The sequence below is a fragment of the Hyperoodon ampullatus genome (assembly GCF_949752795.1).
Source record: "Hyperoodon ampullatus genome assembly, chromosome: 15".
Lineage (NCBI taxonomy): Eukaryota > Metazoa > Chordata > Mammalia > Artiodactyla > Ziphiidae > Hyperoodon > Hyperoodon ampullatus.
The window spans coordinates 30,021,177-30,045,087 of NC_136928.1; the positions used below are offsets into that span (position 1 = coordinate 30,021,177).

At 43.7% G+C, this 23,911-nt stretch overlaps 1 protein-coding gene across 1 annotated transcript in view; it reads right to left on the bottom strand.

The window, feature by feature from the left end:
• Positions 1-461: 461 nt before the first annotated feature.
• The window catches only part of ANTXR1 (ANTXR cell adhesion molecule 1), a gene marked incomplete at its 3' end in the record, with an annotated part of 253,466 nt that continues 230,016 nt past the window's right edge, over positions 462-23,911 (bottom strand). The window contains exon 18 of the mRNA XM_079720921.1: positions 462-722. Coding sequence (XP_079577047.1) covers positions 462-722 — 261 coding nt within the window. The remainder of the gene's footprint in view (positions 723-23,911) is intronic.

The window sequence follows — 23,911 nt, forward strand, 5'->3', positions numbered from 1 at the left end:
TAGGCCAAGGGTCCAGGGTCAAGTGATGGAGGTGGAGTGAAAGAGGGAAGGCAGCATTTAGCAACCCAGCAATGTTATTTCTTATCTGACTCTGCATTTCACCCTCAGAGAAACGATTTTCTTATTGATCTCCATGAGACACAATCCCATTTAGAGCATCTCAGCAGTTTCAGTGTCTCTGGAACCTTCTAGAGGTGATGGCTGGCTGGCTATAATTGTGACTGTAGTTGCCTCACTGTTTGTTTTCAGGCAATTCAAAATTTCGATTTCTTTCCTCTGATCACAATTGTCGGTGTACTGGTGTCACAAACCAATTTTTAAAGTGTGTGAACGTCAGTGGGCTTTATCACCACTCATTTCCAAAGTGGAAGCCCCCTTTAACTGGAAAGACTTGTTCTAACACCACAGAGGAGCCTCCTCCCCAAAGTTTCTGAGAGAACCCAGAGCATGAACTGTGGGTTCTAGACAGAGGGCCTAGGAGGTGGTCGGGAGGGGGGTGGTGCCCTGTTGGGAGGGGGAGCCTGAGGGGGAGGGGGGAGGATGGAAGGTGGGGATGGAATTGGAGGGGTGGGGGCACTGGGGGCTGGGGGAGGGCAATGGGGAGCGGGAGGGGGCGGGGTGTAGATGGGGGCAGGAGGCGGTGAGGTGGTGTGGTAGGCATTGTTGAGGGGGTACTTGGCAGGCGGATTGTTCTTGACTCTGGTGAAGTTGATACAGCGCCCCTGGAAGAGAATCAGAGAGAAGGAAACATGAGCTGATGCTTGCTGGGGCCTTACAACAGGGCAGGTGGCAGTGTGCAGGAGGGAGGCAGCCTGAAAAATATGTGGAAAGCAGACGCCGTGTTTATGTCCGTGCGCTCAGCAGAGCATTACACCAGAACTTGACAACAAATAAGCTCCTTGTTCCCTTCTTCTGGGCTTACTGTGTCGCAAACGTATTTGTTCAATTTCATTTTTCACCGAGTCTCTCTCAAGGAGGTGGAAGAGAAGGGGACTGACCTTAACTGGACGCACAAGGTCAAGGTGAGTACAGAGGTCGTTGAATTTAATCTCCTCAACAGCCTTGCCAGGCAGGTATTAGTATCAGTTGTTCCATTTCACAGATGAGGACACTGAGGCTCAGAAAGGTTAAATCACAACTAGGAAGAGGTGGGGTTGTTGTCACCAGTAGATACAGTCTCCCGCTCCAAGCCCCTGCCTTCCCCAGAGCCCTGACATGAACAGTTTATCCTGCTTTTGTTTTCCCTGGGGAATCCCTCTTCTTCCAGCTGCTGTTGCACCTGCCCAGGTGCCCTTAGGTTCTTAAGAAATGCACCCTGGGGACCTTTTGTTGCAAAGCAGGCATCTACCCTGAATCCAGCTTTTTCCCCACCCTTCCCAGGTACCTGACTAGATAATGCAGAGTGGACACCTGGAACCCCTACAGAAGCCTCTTCAAAGTCTAGAATATGAAGCCAGCCCTAGGTAGCCCTCTCTCCCCTGGGGCACATCCTCTTTGCTCTCCAGAATCACAGGCCCGCCAGCCCTGCCCCCCAACAGATACCTCTAGTCTCAACAGGCACTTGGGAGCCTTTCATCCAACACTGGGCTCTGCAAGGGACGGGAGCACAGGGGCTCTCCCTGTCACGATGTTCTCCTTCTGGTGTGTGGACCCCCCTTACCTTTCCCATTCGACCCTCCCCTTCTCGCCTGGGCAGGGGATCGGCCAGCCTTGTGGGGTCCTGGCCTTTTTCCAAACTTCCCACGCCTATGGGGGCATCTTCTTCTTCTCTCTACTGTGTGTGCTGGATGCTGATAGAATCGGGGCCACCCCCTCTGAGGCTGCCCTGTCCCTTTCTCCTCTCCTGCTCATTTTAACCTGATTTTAACCCGATACAAGCATTGTACTGGGGCCGAGGAGGGAGTACGGCATTTTCCCTGGCTTCATTCTTCAGGGTGGACGCCCATCCTGCGGTGGCCAAACTGGATGGGATGTGTCCAGAGGGGCCACCGTTTTCCTTTCCAGGCCTATTGAGGAAGGGCCTGAGGGGGACGAAGCGAGTGAGGCTGTGGACTTTAAGGACCAGTTACCTGAAGGACAAGAGGGAAATACAAGTGTGTGATTTGAGACTTGGCTTGGGGAGCGTCACGGCAGGGGCACGGCGGATGTTTGTGGGAGCTGGCGGGGCCCCGAGCAAAGCTTTCCTCACACGTGTACACCCCATCCATCCTTCCAGTCTCGAGTCAAGTCCCTTTTCCTCCACACGTCTTTCCCTGAAGAGTCTGCTTCCACTCATCCCTTGCTTCCCTCCCTGAGTTTTCTAGCTACAGTCTATGCCACACACCGAAGCCTGCATACTATAATTGCTTTATCTGTGAGTGCCTTGGCTCCCTGACTAGGTGAGAAACTTCTGGAAGGCGGTGGCCTTGTTTTGTGCTCCACGGTTGGTTTAGGAATTACAGTGCCGTATTTAGAGGTCAGCACCCCATTTTCTCTGAGCTTGCATTTCATGAGATTAAACCATGACCTAACCTTATTAGGTTTCGATTGGGGTCCACGAACTGCAGAAATCAGCTACCATCTTCTCATTGCATTGCCCAGAACTCCCAGATCACGGTCAGACTTTCACGAGTTAAGTCAACTTTGTGACCCAGTACTGTGAATTCCCGTTTGTCCAAGCAGCCCTCTTTTACAGCTTTATAAATCTAAGCCTCGGTTACAGTTTATTTATGATCCTGGATAAAGCTCTTTCTTCCAAGATGTGAATGTCCTAACAATTACCATCTGTGATAAGTTCCTGTAACGGACAACTCAGAGTCGGGATTTACTGCACTACATGTTCTGCCTTTCATTCCTAGATATACCCAGTCAGACCAAGAGGCCCATTTCCTTTAAAGATGAAGGAAGATTCCGATCCTGGGGAAGGAGCTGCTGGTGCCTGGAGTCAAGTCCCCACGTGGCTTCAGATTTCCTTTAGGGCTGGTCATCCCACTGCTCTCTCCCTCCCTTTAGGGATCAGTGATGGTGAGCTGGGGCAAGAGAGCAGGTGAATGATCTCAGAGGCCCGTTTAATTATTTCACACAATTATAACTCTAGTGTTTTTACTGGGGACACAATCAGGAGCTGCCAGGCTTCTTCTGTTCATAACCCAGATTAGGATTCTTAAATGTCTTCAGAAAGATTTGAAAGGATCCACGGAACAAAAGATGATCTCTCACATCTGTCAGCTAAAGATGGAGTAAAAGCGGGCAGGGGTGTGTGGGGGGGGGCGATGGGAGTGAGATGGAGAAAGATCTTCCTCCGTCAGCCCCTCCCCTGCTGCCGTCACAGCCTCTTGGCCACAGCAGCTGAAGGACAGGGGTGGGGCGGGGTGGGAGAGAGGCAGAGAGCGCCCCTTCCTATAGTCAGTAACACCCCAGGGGTGCCCCACGGGCACCTGCTGCAGAGCACAGGCTGTGGTTCATTACAGATCCAGCACATTCGAGCCCAGCATAGCAGCCCAGAGCCAGAGGGGCGGGGGCAAGCTCACAGCCTCTGCCACGCCCCCCTGAGTCACACCCCACTGAGAGATGGAGGCTGGGGATAATACACCACCTGCCACTCCCGGTCAAGATGATTAACTTAACCATTTTTCTTGAAGGGCTTGGAACAGTGCCTGGCACATTGTGTTTGGTAAGTGAAGTTGAGTCTGGGTACGGAAACATGCTCAGACTCCTAGTTCAGTGCCTCCTAGGAGAGCTGCAGGCTAGAACCTCTACCCTCCTCACCTGGCTTCTAGAATAAAACTGGTATACAGGGAAAAAACTGTAGCATTGGACACATGACCAGAGCAGCTCCCAGAGCCGGCTTTCGTCCACACCTTCTTCTGGCCTCCCGCTGCTGTGTCACTCCTGTAACTTATTCTTACAGGACACACAGTTGACTAGTGATGCATTGACACATACTTACTGTCCTGAAAAGAAGATGCAGACACGGCATAAACAAATCCCTGGGGTCAGTTACAGCAAGACGCAATTAGGACTTCAGGGAGGGGTGTGGCTACAAATGAAATTCTTAAAACCGGGAGCCAAAGGAGCCAACACAAACACTGTTAACACTTAGACCATGTAGCTGGCTTTAAGATCAGTTTACACGACATCATTTTTTGCTTGCGAGAGGACAATTGAAAGGCCAGATGTTCTCAGTGTCACACATGCCAGCAAATCTGCCCAAGTGTTTGGTTAAAAGTTTGCTAGGACAACTGGAGCACTTACTTCCTACGCTGGTCTTTGTAACCAGTTTAATTCTTTGCAGTATTGTTTTCGGGTTGCTTGATTCAGATCCAATATTTGGCTTTGACCTCTGTTTACCTCACTGCTCACTTACAAAGTATATATGCCAATTATTTTCACACATTAGCAACAAAATGTCCCGATTAAATTTTAAGAAGAAAATGCAACAATATCTCTTGCTAAGTGGAGGCTTAGCAGGATGCTAGGTGACGTTCTTCCTGGGCTGAAAAATGCCATTTTGATTTGGTTGAATCTAGTGGTGTTGGGAGGATTATTAGAAATGTCCAGGCACATCATCCACTTTATTATCAAAACCCCATGAGCTAAGTATTATTATTTTCATTGTACAGAAAGGAGATTGAGGGCTCAGACCTATTTAAATAACGTGCCCAAGACGACACAGCTGGTAAACTGTAGAAACGGGATTAAAACTTAGCTCTGCTTGCTTTAGGCTCTCCTCCCCCCTTTTTACTGCATTATCCTGAACACAGGCTAAAAGTGCAAATAATGCCGTGAAGCACTTGTAGACGGTAAGACACAGTGTTGCACTTGGCCACAGTCCATCAGCTCTTAACATAGATCTGATCAAGAGATCAGATCAAGAGATCGAGAGATCTTTCCAGAACATAAGTCTGGTCAGTTCACTCCCCACGTCAACATCTTTCAATGGCTCCCCAGTGATCCTTAAAATAAAATCCAAATGCCTCCTTCCGATAGCATATGCTATCTGTGATCTGGCCTTGCTTACATTTTTCAATTAAATTCTTGCTCTTTGTTGTGGGAGGTCCACCCTAGCCCATCCTAAGCTCTCCACAAATATCTGTTTAATGAAGGCTATACTCTGCCACTTGGTAGTCTTCTCAATATAAACCTTGTTCCCCAATGGCTGGGGGATTATTTCTGAGGCACCATCTGGGTCTTCTTTGGAGATCTTCATAGCAGCAGTAGGTTTGCGTTTAAGTTGGCACTCAAAGAATACTGCTCATACCTTTGAGGGTCTCTGAGGTGGAGCAAGACTTCGTAGGAAGCTCAGATTTCCCCTGCAGGCTTAGGTTCTCAGAGGATCAAAGGTTCATGAACTCACGGATGTGCGTTTACATCTCCTCAGTCATCCCCTGATGGTCTCTTTGGACCATTCTCTAGACTCTTAGGGTAGGGGTGGAGAGAATCCTGTGTGCTCCCCTTGATTTCCACACTTGAAGTGTTGACACGTTACCTTTAAAAATACCGTTTTGGGTTACTTTTTATTGATTTATCAAAGGAAGTTGTTCTTCAACAAAACTCTTTATCTAAACTGGAGGGGACACACTTTGAAATGATCATGGTGTAGTCAGGATGAAAGATCTTATTGACCAGGTTCTGGCTTCTTCCTAGCTTTGCACTGCAGACACTGATGATCCAAGGAGAACAGTCAGGAAACTGGGGGTGTGGGACTGTGGTCTGTCTGCCCTGCGGGTCTGGGCCGGGAGGCAGACTTCCATCTCCAGTTCTGCCTCTAGTGTGTGAAACCCTAAGTCTCTTTCTCTCTGTGGGTCTCTGCTTCTTCATCTTCATCTGAAACAAAATTGTTGCGCTAGCTAGACCAAGGACCTTTCAGCCCCAATATTTTAAAATTCTATCAGAATTCAAATTGCTTTGGAACCCTTTAACTTGGATACTTTAATCTGAATTCTTTGGGGGCAGCCAGATTGCACATCTTTTTTTTTTTTTTTTTGCGGTACGCGGGCCTCTCACTGTTGTGGCCTCTCCCGTTGTGGAGCACAGGCTCCGGACGCACAGGCTCAGCGGCCATGGCTCACGGGCCCAGCCGCTCCGCGGCACGTGGGATCCTCCCGGACTGGGGCACGAACCCGCGTCCCCTGCATCGGCAGGCGGACTCTCAACCACTGCGCCACCAGGGAAGCCCACCCCTTTTTTTAAAAAATAAATTTATTTATTTTGGGCTGTGTTGGGTCTTTGTTGCTGCGTGTGGGCTTTCTCTGGTTGCAGTGAGCGGGGGCTACTCTTCGTTGTGGTGCATGGGCTTCTCATTTTGGTGGCTTCTCTTGTTGTGGAGCATGGGCTCTAGGTGCGCGGGCTTCAGTAGTTGTGGCTTGCGGGCTCTAGAGCACAGGCTCGGTAGTTGCGGTGCAGGGGCTTAGTCGCTTAGCGACATGTGGGATCTTCCTGGACCAGGGCTCGAACCCGTGTCCCCTGCATTGGCAGGCAGATTCTTAACCACTGCACCACCAGGGAAGCCCTGCACATCATTTTATATACTACTTAGTTTGGCTAACTCTTTGTATCGCATATTTTCCAGCTGGCCATCAGATTTACAAAACATTAATAAGTTGAAAATTCAAAATTGGATTCTCCATGTTCTGCTCTTTTGTTACCATGGTAAGTATTCAAGCTTGCCTGTGAGTTCTGAATTTGGGTTTGTGGGATGATAGGGGAAATGTGAGAAGAGCTGAGGGCTGATTGTGTGCAAAAGACTCGCCAGTGGTGAGCTCATGTGTGCTGAGTGTTATAAAACATCTGTTTGGGTATCAGGCACATTCAGTGGAGAGGGAGCTGGCCTTCAGAGGTGGTTAAAAATATGCCATGGCTTCCACAGATTAAACCAAATAGTTTCCTATGAATAGAGGACACTTAAGAAAATTGGATTTCACAGGAAGAATAAGAAAGTAATCAGATGGAAAAAGAAGAACAGGTCTGCCAAGTTTCTTCCGACAAATACCTTGACTCTCTGGCCTAGTTCTCCCCTTGATTGTCTTGTTTGGAGGTATTTCTCATGTTAAGTGGATTTGGTTTCCATAGTTTGTTTTATGTCAGTTGTTTAGAATTAGGAGCATAATTTCTAACTTACATCACCCTTGTAAATGGGGGTTGCTTCTCAAGCTAGACCACAAAACTCATTGACATGGTGAAGCAACTGACGTAATTCTGCTGAAGTAGGTGCTCTGGTGATAAATGAGACACATGAACAATGAACGGATGGAGGGCTGGATAGGATGACTCCATCATGCTGTTTCTTCTGTCTGATTCTTCTCTTCACTTGCTGTCATTTGTGCATTCATCCTTTTGACAAATGGTTTTTGAGTGCCAGCTATGTCCTGGACACTTTATAAGGTGCCACAGACAGCGCTGAGCAACCAAACACATTCCTGGCCCTCATGAAGAATATAGTCCAGAGGTGGAGTTGGACAGCAGTCAAACATCCCACAAATAAATGGATCTCAGCAACCGTATTTGTGTTCTGTGACACTGGCCTTGGCTATAGTTGACTGGACCAGGGAGTGGACGCCTAATCTGAGGTAGACCGGTCAGATTCTCTCTTCTGGGAGTTTGGAATTATGACTGAGTTTGCAGGTAGTTAGTCAGTTAAGGTTGAGCCCTTGAATAGAGGGGATGTAAGTGGAAACTGGGGGGTGGCCATCTTCTGCCACAATCAGGGGGAAGCAGCATTCTGATTCTCTCTCTTAAAGATCTTTCCTCTCCACTCATTCTTCCACACCCTCGCTGTTGCTCATCCTCTGTAACTTCTAAGTATACCAGTCTTCCTGCTTTCAGCCTTTCTCTTTTCCAGTAATATTTTGGTTTCCATATAAAATGTATATATGTACACACATAAATAAAATGTGTGCACATAGATATACATGTTTGCATGCACATGGATACATAGAAGTATATATAAGATGTATATATTCCTGTATATATAAAAATTTACATATATATATGCATAGACATAGACACATTCAATGTTGTCTTCCTGCTTAAATTCTTCACTGTCTCCCCTCCCCACCTTCTACAGGAAAATATCCAAGTTCCTCAGCACACATCGGCCCTGCTCTCTTGGTATGTCTTTCTGCCATTCCATGCTGTTTTCTTTTATTGAACCACACACTTCAGCTTTGGTCCATCACTTGAAATGAAGACACCATACTCTGGCTATTCATTTAACAGCATTCATTCACAGGCCCAAGTCTAGGACAGGGACAAAGTGGCACAGAGACAGCTATCTTGCCTTTTTCCTCTTTCCCAAAGCCAGAACTGAGGGCAAAGAGAAGGGTGTGTTGAGTGGTGATGCCAGAATCCTTCTCGGCTCCCTTTTCTCTACCACACACTTGCCCTGTCTATAAATCTCATAGAATAGCCTGCCTTTTATGTGCCCTTCATGGAAAAGGATCCAAGGTCAATTCCTTTAGTTATTTGATTCATTTTGCTGACACACACGCTGGCCTGCTCTCCATAATAACTTCTTTGGATGCCAAAATTGAGGGTAAGATGAAAGCATGAAGGAAATATTTGGTAACAAAAGGAAACTAGAAAAATGAAAGGGTAGACATAAAAATGGCACATCTTTAGTGGGACACTTGTAAATACAGGGTTTGTTAAGAACTACTATTGAGATAAGACTTATTTAAGAACAAAATTTCCCCTTTTTAATCTGATTACAAAGTTCTACATTTTCTTTGTGGAAAATTTGGAAAATGCACAAAGGAAGGAGGGAGAAGAGGAGGAGGGAAGAATTTCAATGATCACACTCAGAGAGTTAACATTTTGTGCTCGTTCTTTCAGATCACATCCCCGCCCACTTCCACCCCACAACACACACACAGAGTGGCCCATATATGTACAAAAATGGGATCATCCTGTCTCAAAGTTTTTTAATAAAATGCTGTGACCATTTCTTCCCTGGTATTTTGTATTTTTTTAAATAGATTTTATGTTTTCCAGCAGTTTATTTATTTATTTGGCTGCATCAGGTCTTAGTTGTGGCATGCAGGATCTTTCATTGTGGCGAGCAGGCTCTTCGTTGCGGTGCACGGGCTTCTGTCTAGTAGTGGCGCACAAGCTCCAGAGCGTGCAGGCTCAGTAGTTGCAGCACTCGGACTTAGTTGCCCCGCGGCATGTGGGATCTTAATTCCCCCACCAGGGATCAAACCTATATACCCTGCACTGGGAGGAGGATTCTTAACCCCTGGACCACCAGGGAAGTCCCTCCCTTACCATTTTCAATATTATTTTCAATGGTTGCATAATCTTCTGTGACATGGAAATACCAAATGAAGTTATTAAATTCCTTATTGGGCATTGAGCCTATTTAAGTTCTAACTATCCTCACATTTCTAAAATAACTTCTGAAAAGTTCTAGAATCAATTGTTAATCTTTGATTTAGGATCTTTGCACCCAATTTCATATGTGAGATGGGCCACTTTTCTTTTGTTGCTCTTTTTGTCATCAAGGTAATGCTAACTTTCACAAAAGGAATTGGGAAGATTTTCATCTTTTGCACATGTTCTATATTTGTGAAATAGCTTAAGAGTTATTAGTTCAGATTGACACATATACATTATTGATACTATGTATAAAATACACAACTGATGGGAACATACTCTATAGCACAGGGAACTCTACCTAATGCTCTGTGGTAACGTAAATGGGAGGGAAGCCCAAAAGGGAGGGGATATCTATATGTCTATGGCTGATTCATTTTGTTGTGTAGTGTAGGCTAACACAACATTGTAAAGCAACCATATTCCAATAAAAATTAATAAAAGAAAAGAGTTATTAGTTCACTAAAAGCATGAGAAAATTCTCTCAAAATCTTTCTGGACATGCTGGTTTTCTTGAGTGCAGCTCTTCGATGTCTTTAAAAGTTTTTTGTCACAGATATTGACCTCTTCAGGCTTTGTACTTGAGTCCACTTCCATAATTTATCCTTTCTTAGAAAATCATTCATTTCATAAGATTTTTAAATCCTTTGCATAGCCCTGTACTTTGTACACAGGAAATTCTTACAATTGAACAAATATCTTTATTTGTGATGATAAATACCCCTTTTGTCATTATCAATAATATACATATTTACATGTCCCGACTTTTTTTGACTTTCAAAGATTTGTCAGTGATATTGGTACTTCCAAAGAAATTTTTTTTTAAGACTTATTTCTCAGCTCTACTGTTTTTGCTTGGTTTTCATTAATTTGTTCTTATGTTCATAGATTCCTTCGTTCTGTTTTTGTAGATTTGTTTCATATTCTTTCCTAAGTTTTCACTGAATGCTTAGCTCATTGTTTTCATTTTAATAATGAAAAAAATTAAGGCTATGATTTTTTTCCTATTCCCATAAATTTTTATTGTGGTGAGGTGGTGGGAAAACGTGGCCTATAAAAATTATACTTATTCCTCCTTTTTCTTGTTTTCTTTGTTGCCTAAGTTATAGTAATTTTTAACAAATTTAAAAAATAATGTGAATTTTCTATTTGATGGATGCACTGTTAAATAAATATCCCAACATCTATTTTTATTAGATTAGTTAAATCCTCTGTATCTTTTATTTATTTTCCATCAGCTTGATCTGTTGAAGTCTAGGAGTGGTGTGGGTTTATTAATTCCTCTATACCCCAATTTTAAACAATTGTATTTGCTCAAATTTTACTTTGCTGCTTTAGCCATTGGGCCACCCAAGAGCAGCAGGGGAGGGGGCCTCTCTCAGAGCAGTCTGGGCAGAGAGAACGTCTTCTGTTCCAAAGAATTCTCTCTCCCTGTTTGGTGGTAGCTTGTCTGCAGGAATGGCTGTCATCAATTCCTTCCCTCCTGTGAGTATGGGCCCCTCCCCCTGGTGAGGAAGAGTCTATTTCTCCACTCCCTTGAATCCGGCTTGTGATAGTTTTGAATACTGAAATATGATGGAAGTGATGTTCTATTAGCTTTGAGACTGACGTTAAAAGGCCTGGAAATTTCTGTTTCCTGTTTTTGGTGCCCTGAGACTTGGTGTAAGGGTTCCAGGCTACTCTACTGTAAAGAGAGACCATGTGGAGAGAACTGAGGACAGACAGGTGAGTGAAGAAGCCCTCTTGGACGTCTAGCCCAATATACCCCCGATGACTCCAGTCCTAGCCACCATCTGACTGCATGAGAGACCAGACCCCAAGTGAGAATTATACAGGCGAGTCAGGTCAACCCACAGAACTGTGAGAGAAAGAGCAAAGTATTGTTGTTTTAAACCACTATGATGTATTTACTTACTTATCTTCTTATACAAGTTGCAGGATTACAGCATTATAGTTCAACATCTGTTTACACTACAGAGTGATCACCACCACAAGTCTAGTTACCATCCATCAGCATACAGTTGATCCCCTTCACCCGTTTTGTCCACCACCAACCTTTTTCCCTTCTGGTAACCACTGATCTGTTCTCTGTATCTCTGAGTTTGTTTTTTGTTTTTTAGATTCCATATATGAGTGGATAACATACAGTAGTTGTCTTTCTCTGTCTGACTTATTAGCTAAGCATAATACCCTCAAGGTCCACCCACATTGTTGCAAATGTCAGGATTTCATTCTTTTTTTATGTCTGAGTAGATAAACACACACCACATCTTCTTTATCCACCTATCCATTGATAGACACTTAGGCTTTTTCCATACCTTGGCTATGGGAAAAAATGCTGCAATGAGCATAAGGGTGCGTATATCTTTCTGAATTAGTGTCCAGAAGTGGAATAGCTGGGTCATGTGGTAGTTCTAGTTTTAGTATTTTGAGGAATCTCCATACTGTTTTCCATAGTGGCTGCACCAATTGACATTCCCACCAACAGTGCATGAGGGTTCCCTTTTCTCTACACCCTCTCCAACATTTGTTATTTCTTGCCTTTTCCACAATGGCCATTCTAAGAGGTGTGAGGTGATATCCCATTGTGGTTTTGATTTGCATTTCTCCAATAACTAGTGATGTGCCTGTTGGCCATCTGTATGTCTTCTTTGGGAAAATGTCTATTCAGATCTTATGCCCATTTTTAAAATCGGGTTGTTTGTTTTTTTTTGGTTGTTGTTGAGTTGTATGAGTCTATATATTTTGGATATTAACTCCTTGTTGGATATATGATTTGCAAATATATTCTCCCATTCAGTAGGTTGCCTTTTCGTTTTGATGATGGTTTCCTTCATGGTACAGAAGCTTTTTAGTCTGATGTAGTCTTATTTATTTTTGCTTTTGTTTTCCTTGCCTTTGGAATCAGATCCACAAAAACATTGCTAACACTGATGTCAGTGAGGTTACTGTTTGTGTTTTCTTCCAGGAATTTTATAATTTCAGGTCTTATGTTCAAGTCTTTAATCCATTTCGAGTTAATTTTTGTGTATAATGTAAGATAGTGGTCTAGTTTCGTCCTTTTGCATGTGGCTGTCCAGTTTTCCCAGCACCATTTGTTGAAGAGACTGTCCATTCTTCATTGCATGTTTTTTGCTCCTTTGTCATAGATTAATTGTCCATATATGTGTGGGTTTATTTTGGGGCTCTCAGTTCTGTTCCATTGATCTATGTGTCTGTTTTTGTGCCAATACAATCTGTTTTGATTATGATAGCTTTGTAGTATAGCTTGAAATCAGAGAATGTGATGCGTCCAGCTTTATTCTTTTTAAAGATGATTTTGGCTATTTGGGGTCTTTCGTGGTTCCATACAAATTTTAGAATTATTTGTTGTAGTTCTGTGAAATATTCCATTGTAAACCACTATGTTTAGAGTGGTTTGTTACAGAACAATACTGAAATAACTCATTGCTTTGCCTAGTAGGGCCATTCCTGGTTTGTGGAGCTGAGCACAGGAGTTGTCGCGGGTTTCTCTTTTTTTTGGACTCTGAACTTGGCACTCTTCAAAGGTTGGTAAGGATCCTGATCTGTGTTCTACTCATTGCCTATTGCCTGATTGGCTAGGACTTCACATGGCTAGAATCCAAGGGTCCCCAGGAGAAAGATAAGCTCACCGGATGAGAGAAAGATATAACCCCAAAGGAAACCATCACAAATTTCCCTTTTTGTTCTCTTGATATTACTCTGCATTATTCATTATGAAATGTAGGCTGTTATGGTGATGAGAAAAGGCTGAATTGGGAGAAGCTTGGGAATGATGTTGCAATATTGAAGGGATTTTGCCTGTTTACACAATTGTGCAAGCTTACTTATATGACCTGGGCCTGAGACATCCTATCACCTACTCCCATGCTGCCAGTGGGTAGCTCAGGGTTGAAAGGTCTCCCCTGCTTCCGCAGTGAAGTGGAACACATATGCTCCAATTATCATTCCAACCTGAACGTCTTTAAAAAATATTTTAATAAGTACCCTGACAGAGAGGAAACACAGTAAGATAAAGTAGTCTTGCCACCCAAATGCGGATGAATAAACTCTGTCCCAAGGTTCCGTGAAAGGTTGCTAAGTGTCCATGTCTCACCTATGTCCAAAGTTACAATGAATTACCTGCCATGAAAATAAATGAATTAGTAAGACCAAGTAGAGAAGGACTCTCTCTAATGGCTCCTGAGGAAGGTCAACATACCATTGCAGTCAACAAAGACAAAAGCATACATGGTGACATAAGGAACTGTATTTATGTCTCATCATTATATAAAACCTTGGCATATTATGTCTGCACCTGTCTAGTTCTAACTGACAAATCTTAAAAAAAAAAAAGAATAGGATTGGAGAAAGGAGATTCAGGAAAAGTGATCAGGTGGCCAAAGGGACTCAAAATTCAGTGTGTTCAGGGTAGTAAGATGAAGATATATGCAGAGATTCCATGGGTCATACACTTCAGAGATGGAATTAATTGAAAACATTTGTTGATTCAAGAGGAAGCAAATGGTGCTGAATGGTCTGACCTGGTGTAACATGCCCTAAATATTGTTTCTTAGATTTGCCTTTCTAAAAACCAGCCATTGGTATTGACCAACCTCTCATCATTGGTGGCATCCAGTTCAATGTACTCTCCATGGGTCCTGCTAAGCAGTGCAGCAATTATTTCTCCAAAAAGCCTGGATGACATTTTGGATGGTTCTCAGTAATAATGTTGTTTTCATGCACTTTTCTAAGATTTAGAAAAACAATGTGGCACGGTCATGCTGAGTGAATGAAAGTGTGACCCAGGATGAACTAATTTTACTCACAGCCTTCCTTCTCTCCCTTTCTGTCTCTTCCAGTTAACAATTTTGAGTATATTTTCCCTGTCCTTGTCCATAATCCCGGTTAAATGACTCTGAGTACTTAGAACTATCATTAATATAGTCTTTCTATTTATTATTTTATTTATGTTGAGGTATTTGCCTTAAAACAATGGTGCCAGAAGATAAACTGAGATTGCTTAGCCAAGAGTATTATTTAGCTTGGATGTGAAATGTAAAATTATGAAATTACTTATTCGTCTGGTGCATAGCTCTGGCCTCATCCTGCTCCATAGATAGAAGCTCATGGATGAAGGTTTGTTTTCTTCTTTTGCACAATGTGAGGAATCCCATCTTTAGGGTGCATTCTTTTCCCATGCCTGTAGCTATCAAAGTGCTTTCTCCAAGTGGAGAGAATATTAATTAAAAAATAAAGAATATTTTGCTTTTGTGATTGCTATATTGTTGCCAGTGAGACATAGGTATGTGTCCTTTAGGTTCTCAGCATCTCACACATGCACCATTTTTCTATCCCATGACCCTGTCATAATGGCTAAGCTCCTCATTTGAGGGACCAGTTGCTTGTTATGAGGTGAAAAGTTTCATACTAATTGCACCTACCATTCACCGAGCCAGGCTTAGTACTAATTGTTTTATATACATCATCTCATTTTGTGCACCTAATTGCACTGTTGGTTAATATTATTACTGTGGTTCAAAAATGTATAAGTGGGCTCAGAAAAGCTAAGTAATTTGTCCAGGGTCTCTCTGCAAGTTAATGATGGAGCACAGCTATAACTCCAGCTCTGTTTAATGCTGAACTCTTTCTTTTGAGCAACATGTGTTTTTAGATGGGAATGAATCTAGGGCAGAAGGATTCAAGAAGCATGGCTACTTAAAGAATTGGCCACCAGTAATATTACACATTTGAGAATCTGTTTTGGGTCCTGATACCTCCCCGCTCCCACCATTCTCTTCCAGCTCTCTATGTCTCTGTTTTTAACTACATCAAAATTTCGGTGCCCTCTAGATGCTCTTCCTAGAGAAGGGTTCCATATATCCCCACTCTTCCTTCTAATCAAAACTTGCTTGTCCTGAGTGCCTTTGCCTTTCAGTCCTCTATGCTTTGTATGTGACAAGTCTCTAGTGTGATCCATGCGCTGGGCCCACTATGAAGGTTTATTCCTTAATAGGCACTTTCTTTCCATGTCCACAAGTATACACTGTAAATAGAAATGGTTAATTGTCTCCCATATCCATTTTCACTTTCTTCCTCCAGCAGGTGAACCCTGGCATTTCACTGGGCACAGGACAATATAGTAAAGATTACGTTTCCCAGCCTCCCTTGCATAAGTTGGTTCAAGAGGTGGTAAGTGATGCTGACCTAGTGTGGTGCAGGAATTCACAGGTGGGTGTGGCTTCCTTTGTGTCCAGGTGTGGCCAAGTAACCTATACTCTGAACAGCTGGATGTGAGAAATGATGTGTACAAGTTCTAGGTTGTGCCTTAAAAGGAAGGGGCGTACCTTCCCCTTTTCTTTTTTTTGGACTATGCAGATGAAAGCCACACTCTTGGGATAGTGGAGACACAAGACAGAAGAAGCCTGGTCCCCTGACAGCATGAAGCCACCATATTGACTTTGGACAGCTTATCCTCAGAAGGTTACATGTGAGAAAAAAGAGTTCTATCCTGTATTGTTTTGGAATTTGCTAGATCAGCTGAACCTCTAACCTTAATAATGTAACTCCTATAGGAAAACTCCTGAGACAGAGTTTTACTCTAAAGGGGTGCTCCAATACTGGGCATTTGAGGTGCTGTGGCAGGCCATCGTGGTGGCCTGCTGGAGTACGCTGGGCTTTGGGATGACTCTTAAATTTTGACCATGCAGTTGGCTACCCGCTCCAAATTTACACAAGCCGGTCCTTGCCCAGCTGACTCCGAGGGGCCTCTGACATCCTCCTGGACTCATCTGCTTTTCAGGTGAGGGCTGCTAGGATCCTGCCAGAGTGCCCTGAAAGGTCATGGCTGATGTTTGCGATTGGCCAGACATAGAAATGAAAAATTTATAGCACTCAAAATCTGGGATTAATTTAGGAGTAAAAAGCATTAATTTAAGTTATCCAACCTCAAAATTGGTTTCAGGCCTCTACTGGGCCCAAATATTCTTCCTAATTACAAGACTGCATAGAGTTGGATCTGAAATGGGATCATGATCCAGTATCAAAATGCCTCATCTCCATGGTGCATGAAACACCTCACTAATTCTGGCTCATTAATTAAATATTTGTGATAATTATTCCCAGGCTGGTTTGAGCTTACGTTCTATAGGATCTGGGAAGAAATGATTTGTTAGGCTGATATTTAGTGAGAGTATTGCATGAATCGTAAAGAGGAAAAAAAATTATATCTTAAATCTTTTGGAAAGAGTCAGGATATAAAATATAGAAGAGCTTTTGCAGATTTCAGCACCTTAATTGTACATAAAGGATATTGCTAATGACCAGTGCATTTTTTTTTTTTTTGCGGTATGCGGGCCTCTCACTGTTGTGGCCTCTCCCGTTGCAGAGCACAGGTTCCGGACGCGCAGGCTCAGCGGCCATGGCTCACAGGCCCAGCCGCTCTGCGGCATATGGGATCTTCCTGGCCCGGGGCACGAACCCGCGTCCCCTGCATCGGCAGGTGGACTTTCAACCGCTGCACCACCAGGGAAGCCCTGACCAGTGCATTTTATTTGTTCAGTGGAAGTGGACTCAGCAGAGACCTCCACTTGGAGAGACCGGCAGTGGCACTGCCTACTTCATTTCTGTCTATTTATACGGTCCCTCCCAGTTGCACAAGCCCTTACCAGGACAGCAAAAGGTCACCCAGGTGCCTGCATGGACCTCTGACTCTGGAATCCTCCTTGGCCAGGTTATGTTGCTGCAACTGGCTTTCTGCATTTCTTACTTCTTGTACGCTCTTCTGGCCCCAGGCTCCCCCATTCCTATGGGTTGATGAGACCTTTGAAACTAGCTTGGCCTTTGTCTCCCTTGGCTGCATGACCTGCTCTCCATGTCCTCTCCAAGTGATCAGCCTTTCACCAGGGCCCACTCAACAGGGGGCAGAGAATGCTTGGGGGCAGGTGACTACATGTACCTACCAGGAATGAGAAGGCCACTGAGACACTGACAAGTTGGGCTTTTTGTCAGTTTTCCTCGTGCTCCCTCTTCCCCTACCTTAATTTAAATCCAACTCAGTAAGGCTATCCTGTATAAGGAACTCTATTTGCTGGTTTGGCAAGGGCAGTTTGGGAATGTTAGCTACTATGTGGAAAAAGTCCTTGTCCTGCTCACCTGATTCAGAAGGACTGAGAGCTTAGGGCCAGGAGACTGCCTGGACCATAGGAAACAGAACAACTCAGGGACAGCCTTCACTTCCTGGCTTAGTAGGAGGTATGGATGCAAAGGCCTCCAAGGCACCACCTTTATACACAATGCCAAGTTCTTTACCTCCTAGAGGTTCTTTACCTTTTGTGAGGAAGGCAAGTTTTCCAAGGGACTCTGGTCCACCCAGGACATGAGCAAAAGGCAAAGATCCTCTTCCCCCAGGTAGTCCAGTTCATCATCTCCTGCCTCCTAACTAGTCTCTCTGAGACCTCGCTTGCTCCTCTTTCCAATCCACCTCACTGCTGAGATCCAAACTACCAATGTGCTAAAAATAGAGTTACCATATGATCCTGTAATCTCACTCCTGGGCACATATCCAGAGAAAGTATAATTCGAAAAGATAACATGCACCCCAATGTTCATAGCAGCACTATTTACAACAGCCAAGACATGGCAACAACCTAAATGTCCATTGACAGATGAACGAATAAAGAAGATGTGGCATATTTATACAATGGAATATTACTCAGCCATAAAAAGAATGAAATAACGCCATTTGCAGTAACAGGGATGGACCTAGAGATTATCATACTAAGTGAAGTAAATCAGACAGAGAAAGAAAAATATCATATGATATTGCTTACATGTGGAATCAAAGGAAAGAGAGATACAAATGAACTTATGTACAAAACAGAAATAGACCCACAGACATGGGAAAGAAATTTATGGTTACCAAAGGGGAAGGGGGAGGGATAAATTAAGAATTTGGGAGTAACGTATACACACTCCTAAATATAAAACAGATAAATAACAAGGTCCTCCTGTATAGCACAGGGAACTATAGTCAATAGTTTGTAATAACCTATAAGGGAAAAGAATCTGAAAAAGAATACACACATACACACACACACACGCACAAACATATACATAACTGAATCACTGTGCTGTACCCATGAAACTAACACATTGTAAATCAACTGTACTTCAATAACAAAAAGTCCTGATGTGGCCGACAAGGCCCTGAATGATCACTCTCACCTCCTGCTCCCCTTTCTCCCCACCTGCCGGTCCTGCAGTTTCCTTTCAACTCCATGGTCACCACTACTTCATGGCCATCTTTACTTCATGGCCTTTGCACGTGTTCTGCCTGGAACACGCTTCCCCCAAACCTTGCTTGGCTAGATTGTGTTCACACCTCATGTTTTGCTTAGTCCCTTTTTCAGAGAGGTCTTCCTGCCCACCTCCATCACCCAGGGCCTGGCCCACAGAAGGGCTGCCAGAGTACCTGTAAAATAAAGGCGTGAAGAAGCAGACTCTGCTTCCTAGGTACATGGTGAAACATTTGTCAACTACCACATTAAGTCCTATGAATGTTACAGTTCTATTCGTATCCTGTGAACAAGCTTAAAAGTCCATCTAATGGGCACAGGGTGGTCACTGTTATAATAGCCATGGTTTATCCAAGCCTACTTATGTTATCCTAAAACCTCACCACAACCTTGTAAAGTAGGTATTACTATTCCCATTTCAAAGATAAAGAGATGGATGCTCTTGAAGGCTAAGGCCCTTCTCCAGGGCCACACACACAGTAAACGGCAGGGAGCACCTCACAGAGACCCCTCTTAAAATGGATGCAGGAGAATCCAGGAGAGAAATTCCCTAGGTATTGGCACCCAGTAACTCAGCATACTTATCTACCCTTTTTGAGGCCAGGGAAAAGAGTACTCAGGATTGTTAAATTTGGAGAAAGGGACATGGGCAGGTTAAATTTTGACGGGAATCAGGGAGGCAAAAGGATAAAAGTGTACACAGCACTAAAGAGAAGGGACGTGAGGGGCACTGACCTCGGCTGGGAGAATCACAGAAAAAAGGGGAAAGGTGGCATCACAGATATGTCCATGCATCTTTTAACCTAGGGCTTCCTTCCCTAAATTTGTGCAAATTGCCCAGGAGAGACTGGTTTAATCTCCAAGGAGCTTTCTATTCATACGTTAGTCACACGGTACAGTGTAGATTCATCACAAAGTTTTGAATACTTTAGGAATACTTTCATAAACAGGAGTGGAGTTGAACTCCTTTGTCCCCTGTGTCATTTTAAGAGGAAACTGATTTTTTTTTAAAGCTGTCAGACTTATGTGCTGTGGGAAGGAAGAGCAGGATCTGAACCAAGAGATGCATGGGTTCATATCCAGAGAAAACTAATTCGAAAAGATACATGCACCTCAGTGTTATAGCAGCACAATTTACAGTAGCCAAGACATGTCCATCGACAGATGAATGGATAAAAAAGTATACATGTATACAATGGGACACTACTCAGCCATAAAAAAGAATGAAATAATGCCATTTGCAGCAACATGGATGGACCTCAAGATTATCATACTAAGTGAAGTAAGTCAGAAAGAGACAGACAAATACCATATAATAGCACTTACATGTGGAATGTAAAATGTAAAACAAATGAACTTATCTACCAAACAGAAACAGACTCACAGACATAGAGAACAGATTTGTGGTTGCCAAGGAGGGGGTGCTGGGAGGGATGGATTGGGAGTTTGGGATTAGCAGATGCAAACTATTATATATAGACTGGATAAACAACAAGGTCCTACTGTATAGCACAGGGAAATATTGATATATTTGATACCCTGTGATAAACCATAATGGAAAAGAATATGAAAAAGAACGTATTATATGTATAACTGAATCACTTTTCTGTACAGTAGAAATTAACACAACATTGTAAATCAACTATACTTCAGTAAACTTAGCTAAAAAAAAAAAAAGAGATGCATGGGTCTGAGGAGTATTAGGCAGGATGGTGCCAGGACATCTCATAATCCTTTATGTTCTTGTGAATAACATAAGCCTGCACTCAGGGTGGGGCACTGAGACACTCTGCAGAGGGAATGGAACGCAAACCCATTTTCGGAAACTTTGAAGTAGGGCATTTACTGGCCTAGGTAGGGATTTGGGGGCAAGGGAGAGGAACACGGAGGAAAAAAGGTGGTTGAGTGAAAAGTGAAGAGCAACAAAAGGACAGAGTTCTTGTCATGAACAGAACGGTTCTATGAGGAGCTGTAGCCTAAATCAGAGGCCGATTACTATCTAGATCACCTTAAGTCCATTTTCAAAGTGTGTCAACACAATCTTCAGTCAATAAAAAACAACAGTGATTTCAACCTACTGCTGTCAAGGAGGTCGTCAATCATGTAGACACGACTTCTTTGAGCTTTGGATATAATTACCATACATGACCTGACCAAAAGGGCAATATCTTCTATAGGAATGAAAGGAAAATTCCAAAAATTCATACTCCTTGAAAAAGGAGATCTGATTTGTTTTTTAGACTTGCTCAGGCCAGAGATAACCTGGAATCTGTATTGATACAGGTCATCTTTCAAACGGTATTGACACGGTAGATGTTTTTTTATTACCTTAGAAACTACTCCAGAGGCAGGGGCCCTGGCCATATTGTTAGACAGCATTCAACCTCACTGTTGGCAGGACCAGGTGGAGATGAGAACATAGTTTATGCACCAGAGTTTAAAACTCAAAGGGGGGGCTTCCCTGGTGGCGCAGTGGTTGAGAGTCCTCCTGCCGATGCAGGGGACACGGGTTCATGCCCTGGTCCAGGGAGATCCCACATGCGGTGGAGCGGCTGGGCCTGTGAGCCATGGCCGCTGAGCCTGCGTGTCTGGAGCCTGTGCTCCACAACAGGAGAGGCCACAACAGTGAGAGGCCTGCGTACCGCAAAAAAAAAAAAAAACTCAAAGGGGAAGGGTGGAGGTGTGGTTTCTGTTTACCTTCAGTAACCCAACACTCAACTGAAATTTGGAATATATTTGGTATACATCTACATTTGAGATTAAACAAATAATCCGTAATACTGTAATTTTTAGCCATTTTCTCCTTTAGGTAATTCATATCTGTTTCCCTACTCTTGCCTGATTTTCAGACACTATTTTTATTTATTTATTTATTTATTTATTTATTTATTTATTTATGGCTGCGTTGGGTCTTCATTGCTGTGCACGGGCTTTCTCTAGTTGTGGTGAGCAGGGGCTACTCCTTGTTGCGGGGTGCGAGCTTCTTATTGCAGTGGCTTCTCTTGCTGCAGAGTATGGGCTCTAGGTGCGTGGGTTTCAGTAGTTGTGGCATGTGGGCTCAGTAGTTGTGGCACGCGGGCTCAGTAGCTGTGGCTCGCGGGCTCAGTAGCTGTGGCTCGCAGGCTCTAGAGCGCAGGCTCTATAATTGTGGCGCATGGGCTTAGTTGCTCTGCAGCATGTGGGATCTTTCTGGACCAGGGCTCGAACCTGTGTACCCTGCATTGGCAGGCAGATTCTTAACCACTGTGCCACCAGGGAAACCCCTCAGACACTCTTTTAATATTCTGTTTGATCACTCTGATTTAACGAATCCAACACACAATGAAAATAATAAAAATTATTTCATTTTAGGAAAAGGCCTCCTAAAAAATTTAAACATTTTTGGTCATTTTGGTCATGATGGTGATGATGATGATGATGATTCTTGAAGTGTTGGCCCTTGTTTGAACTAAGTTTCACTGATGACCTCCCAGTTTGGATCAGCCTTATTGGAGCTGAAGGAGAGAGTACTGAGTTACTCTGCTCAAGTAGAGGACTATCCTTGCAACGAGAGCACTTCTTCATAGTCCCATTGTAAGAATGAACTAAGAATGAAGTAAGAAAATTCAGAACCCTCATCTCTCCAGGTTGGTAAATTAGTAGGAGGGAAAACTTACCAAACCAAAAAGAGAAACCAGTAGGAAGGGAAGGGAAACTGTAGGGGATTTAGAAAGGGAGATGCCAGCTGAACAGTCACAGCCAATATTTGGGTGAGATTGACAGAGGAAGTTGCTTCTAATGTTATCTACAGGGAGGAGCTGGCTGAGCAAGACATGGCCCTTCCTCTGATCTGTGAGTGTCCAAGCTGTTAGTCACTGAGTCATTCTTTTTTTCTTCCTCTTTTTTTTTTTTTTTGGCGGTACGTGGGCCTCTCACTGTTGTGGCCTCTCCCGTTGCGTAGCACAGGCTCCGGACACGCAGGCTCCAGATGCGCAGGCTCCAGACGCACAGGCTTAGGGGTCATGGCTCACGGGCCCAGCCGCTCTGTGGGATGTGGGATCTTCCCGGACCGGGGCACAAACCCGCATCCCCTGCATCGTCAGGTGGACTCTCAACCACTGTGGCACCAGGGAAGCCCACTGAGTCATTCTTGTCTATACAACTTTCCTCCCTATCCATGTACCCCTGAAGTGATCTCAAGCTGTGGATCATTGTCCCACCAGCACAGGCCTCAGGGGGCCTTCTGCATAGAGGTGACCTGATGCCAGGTCAGAGCTGCTCTGGGCTGGAAGAGAGTCATTTCCTTGCTTCTCTAAGAACCACAGGGACCCCCAAAGTATGGAACATGGGGAGAGGGAAGGGGCTCTTTCTGAAGGCAAATCACAAATGTATGCCTTCTTTAGATAAATGAAAAGATGCCACTTCTTATATCTGAAAGGGCATCAAAGAGTGCAAAAAGGAGCAGTTCTAGAAAGTGATTATAAAACTGTAATTAATGCAAAATAAAACTTCAGAGAAGGTTCTGGGCCATGCGAAAGTGGTTTATGGATCACAAATGCCAAAGTCTCACCACTTCAGGGCACATCCGTTTTTGTGAATGAGAAGAATCCTTTAAAAAGTTTATCTTCTTGATATGCCAGGGCTGGGACAATGGTGCTGTTCTGCTCTAGTTTAAGGAAACCTACACAAGGATGCCTCCTCCACCTTGGAAACCAGTCAAGTGCCTTCAACACCATTTCACTCCTTGCCTCCTTTCTCACCATCCAGTGATTCTGGGGTCATTCCCCACCCCCTTTCTGGCCTGCTTTTGTTCTGACCAATAGAGAGTAGCCTACTAAATAGTCTCTCGGGGGAAAGACAGTCTTCTGGTGTCTTTTTTTTTTTTTTACTAGAGTTCATTACTACTGTTATAGAGAATAACTGATATATTTATAATTTTGCAGTGGGGACAGGTAGGGATAATGACAGTTCTGTCACTCTGAAATTAACACTAGGAAAACATCACTGTCTACTCAAGAATACTGAGAGAATATTTGACACTGGCTTTTTAAGCTCTCAATCTTTTTCACTTTTAAGGATTCAAATCTTGGTCAGCCTGCCAGAAAACATTACCTCATCATGCTCTGTCACTGGGTAAAGAAAAAATTCTGAACTAAATGAAGATTCAATTTCATACCAAAGCTCTGAGTCCAAAAACCTTGGACAAAAAGAATGACAAGAAGACCAGAAAAGGATTTTGAATGATGTGACCTTGCAAATGAGTGTCTTGGGAGACCTGGGCCATG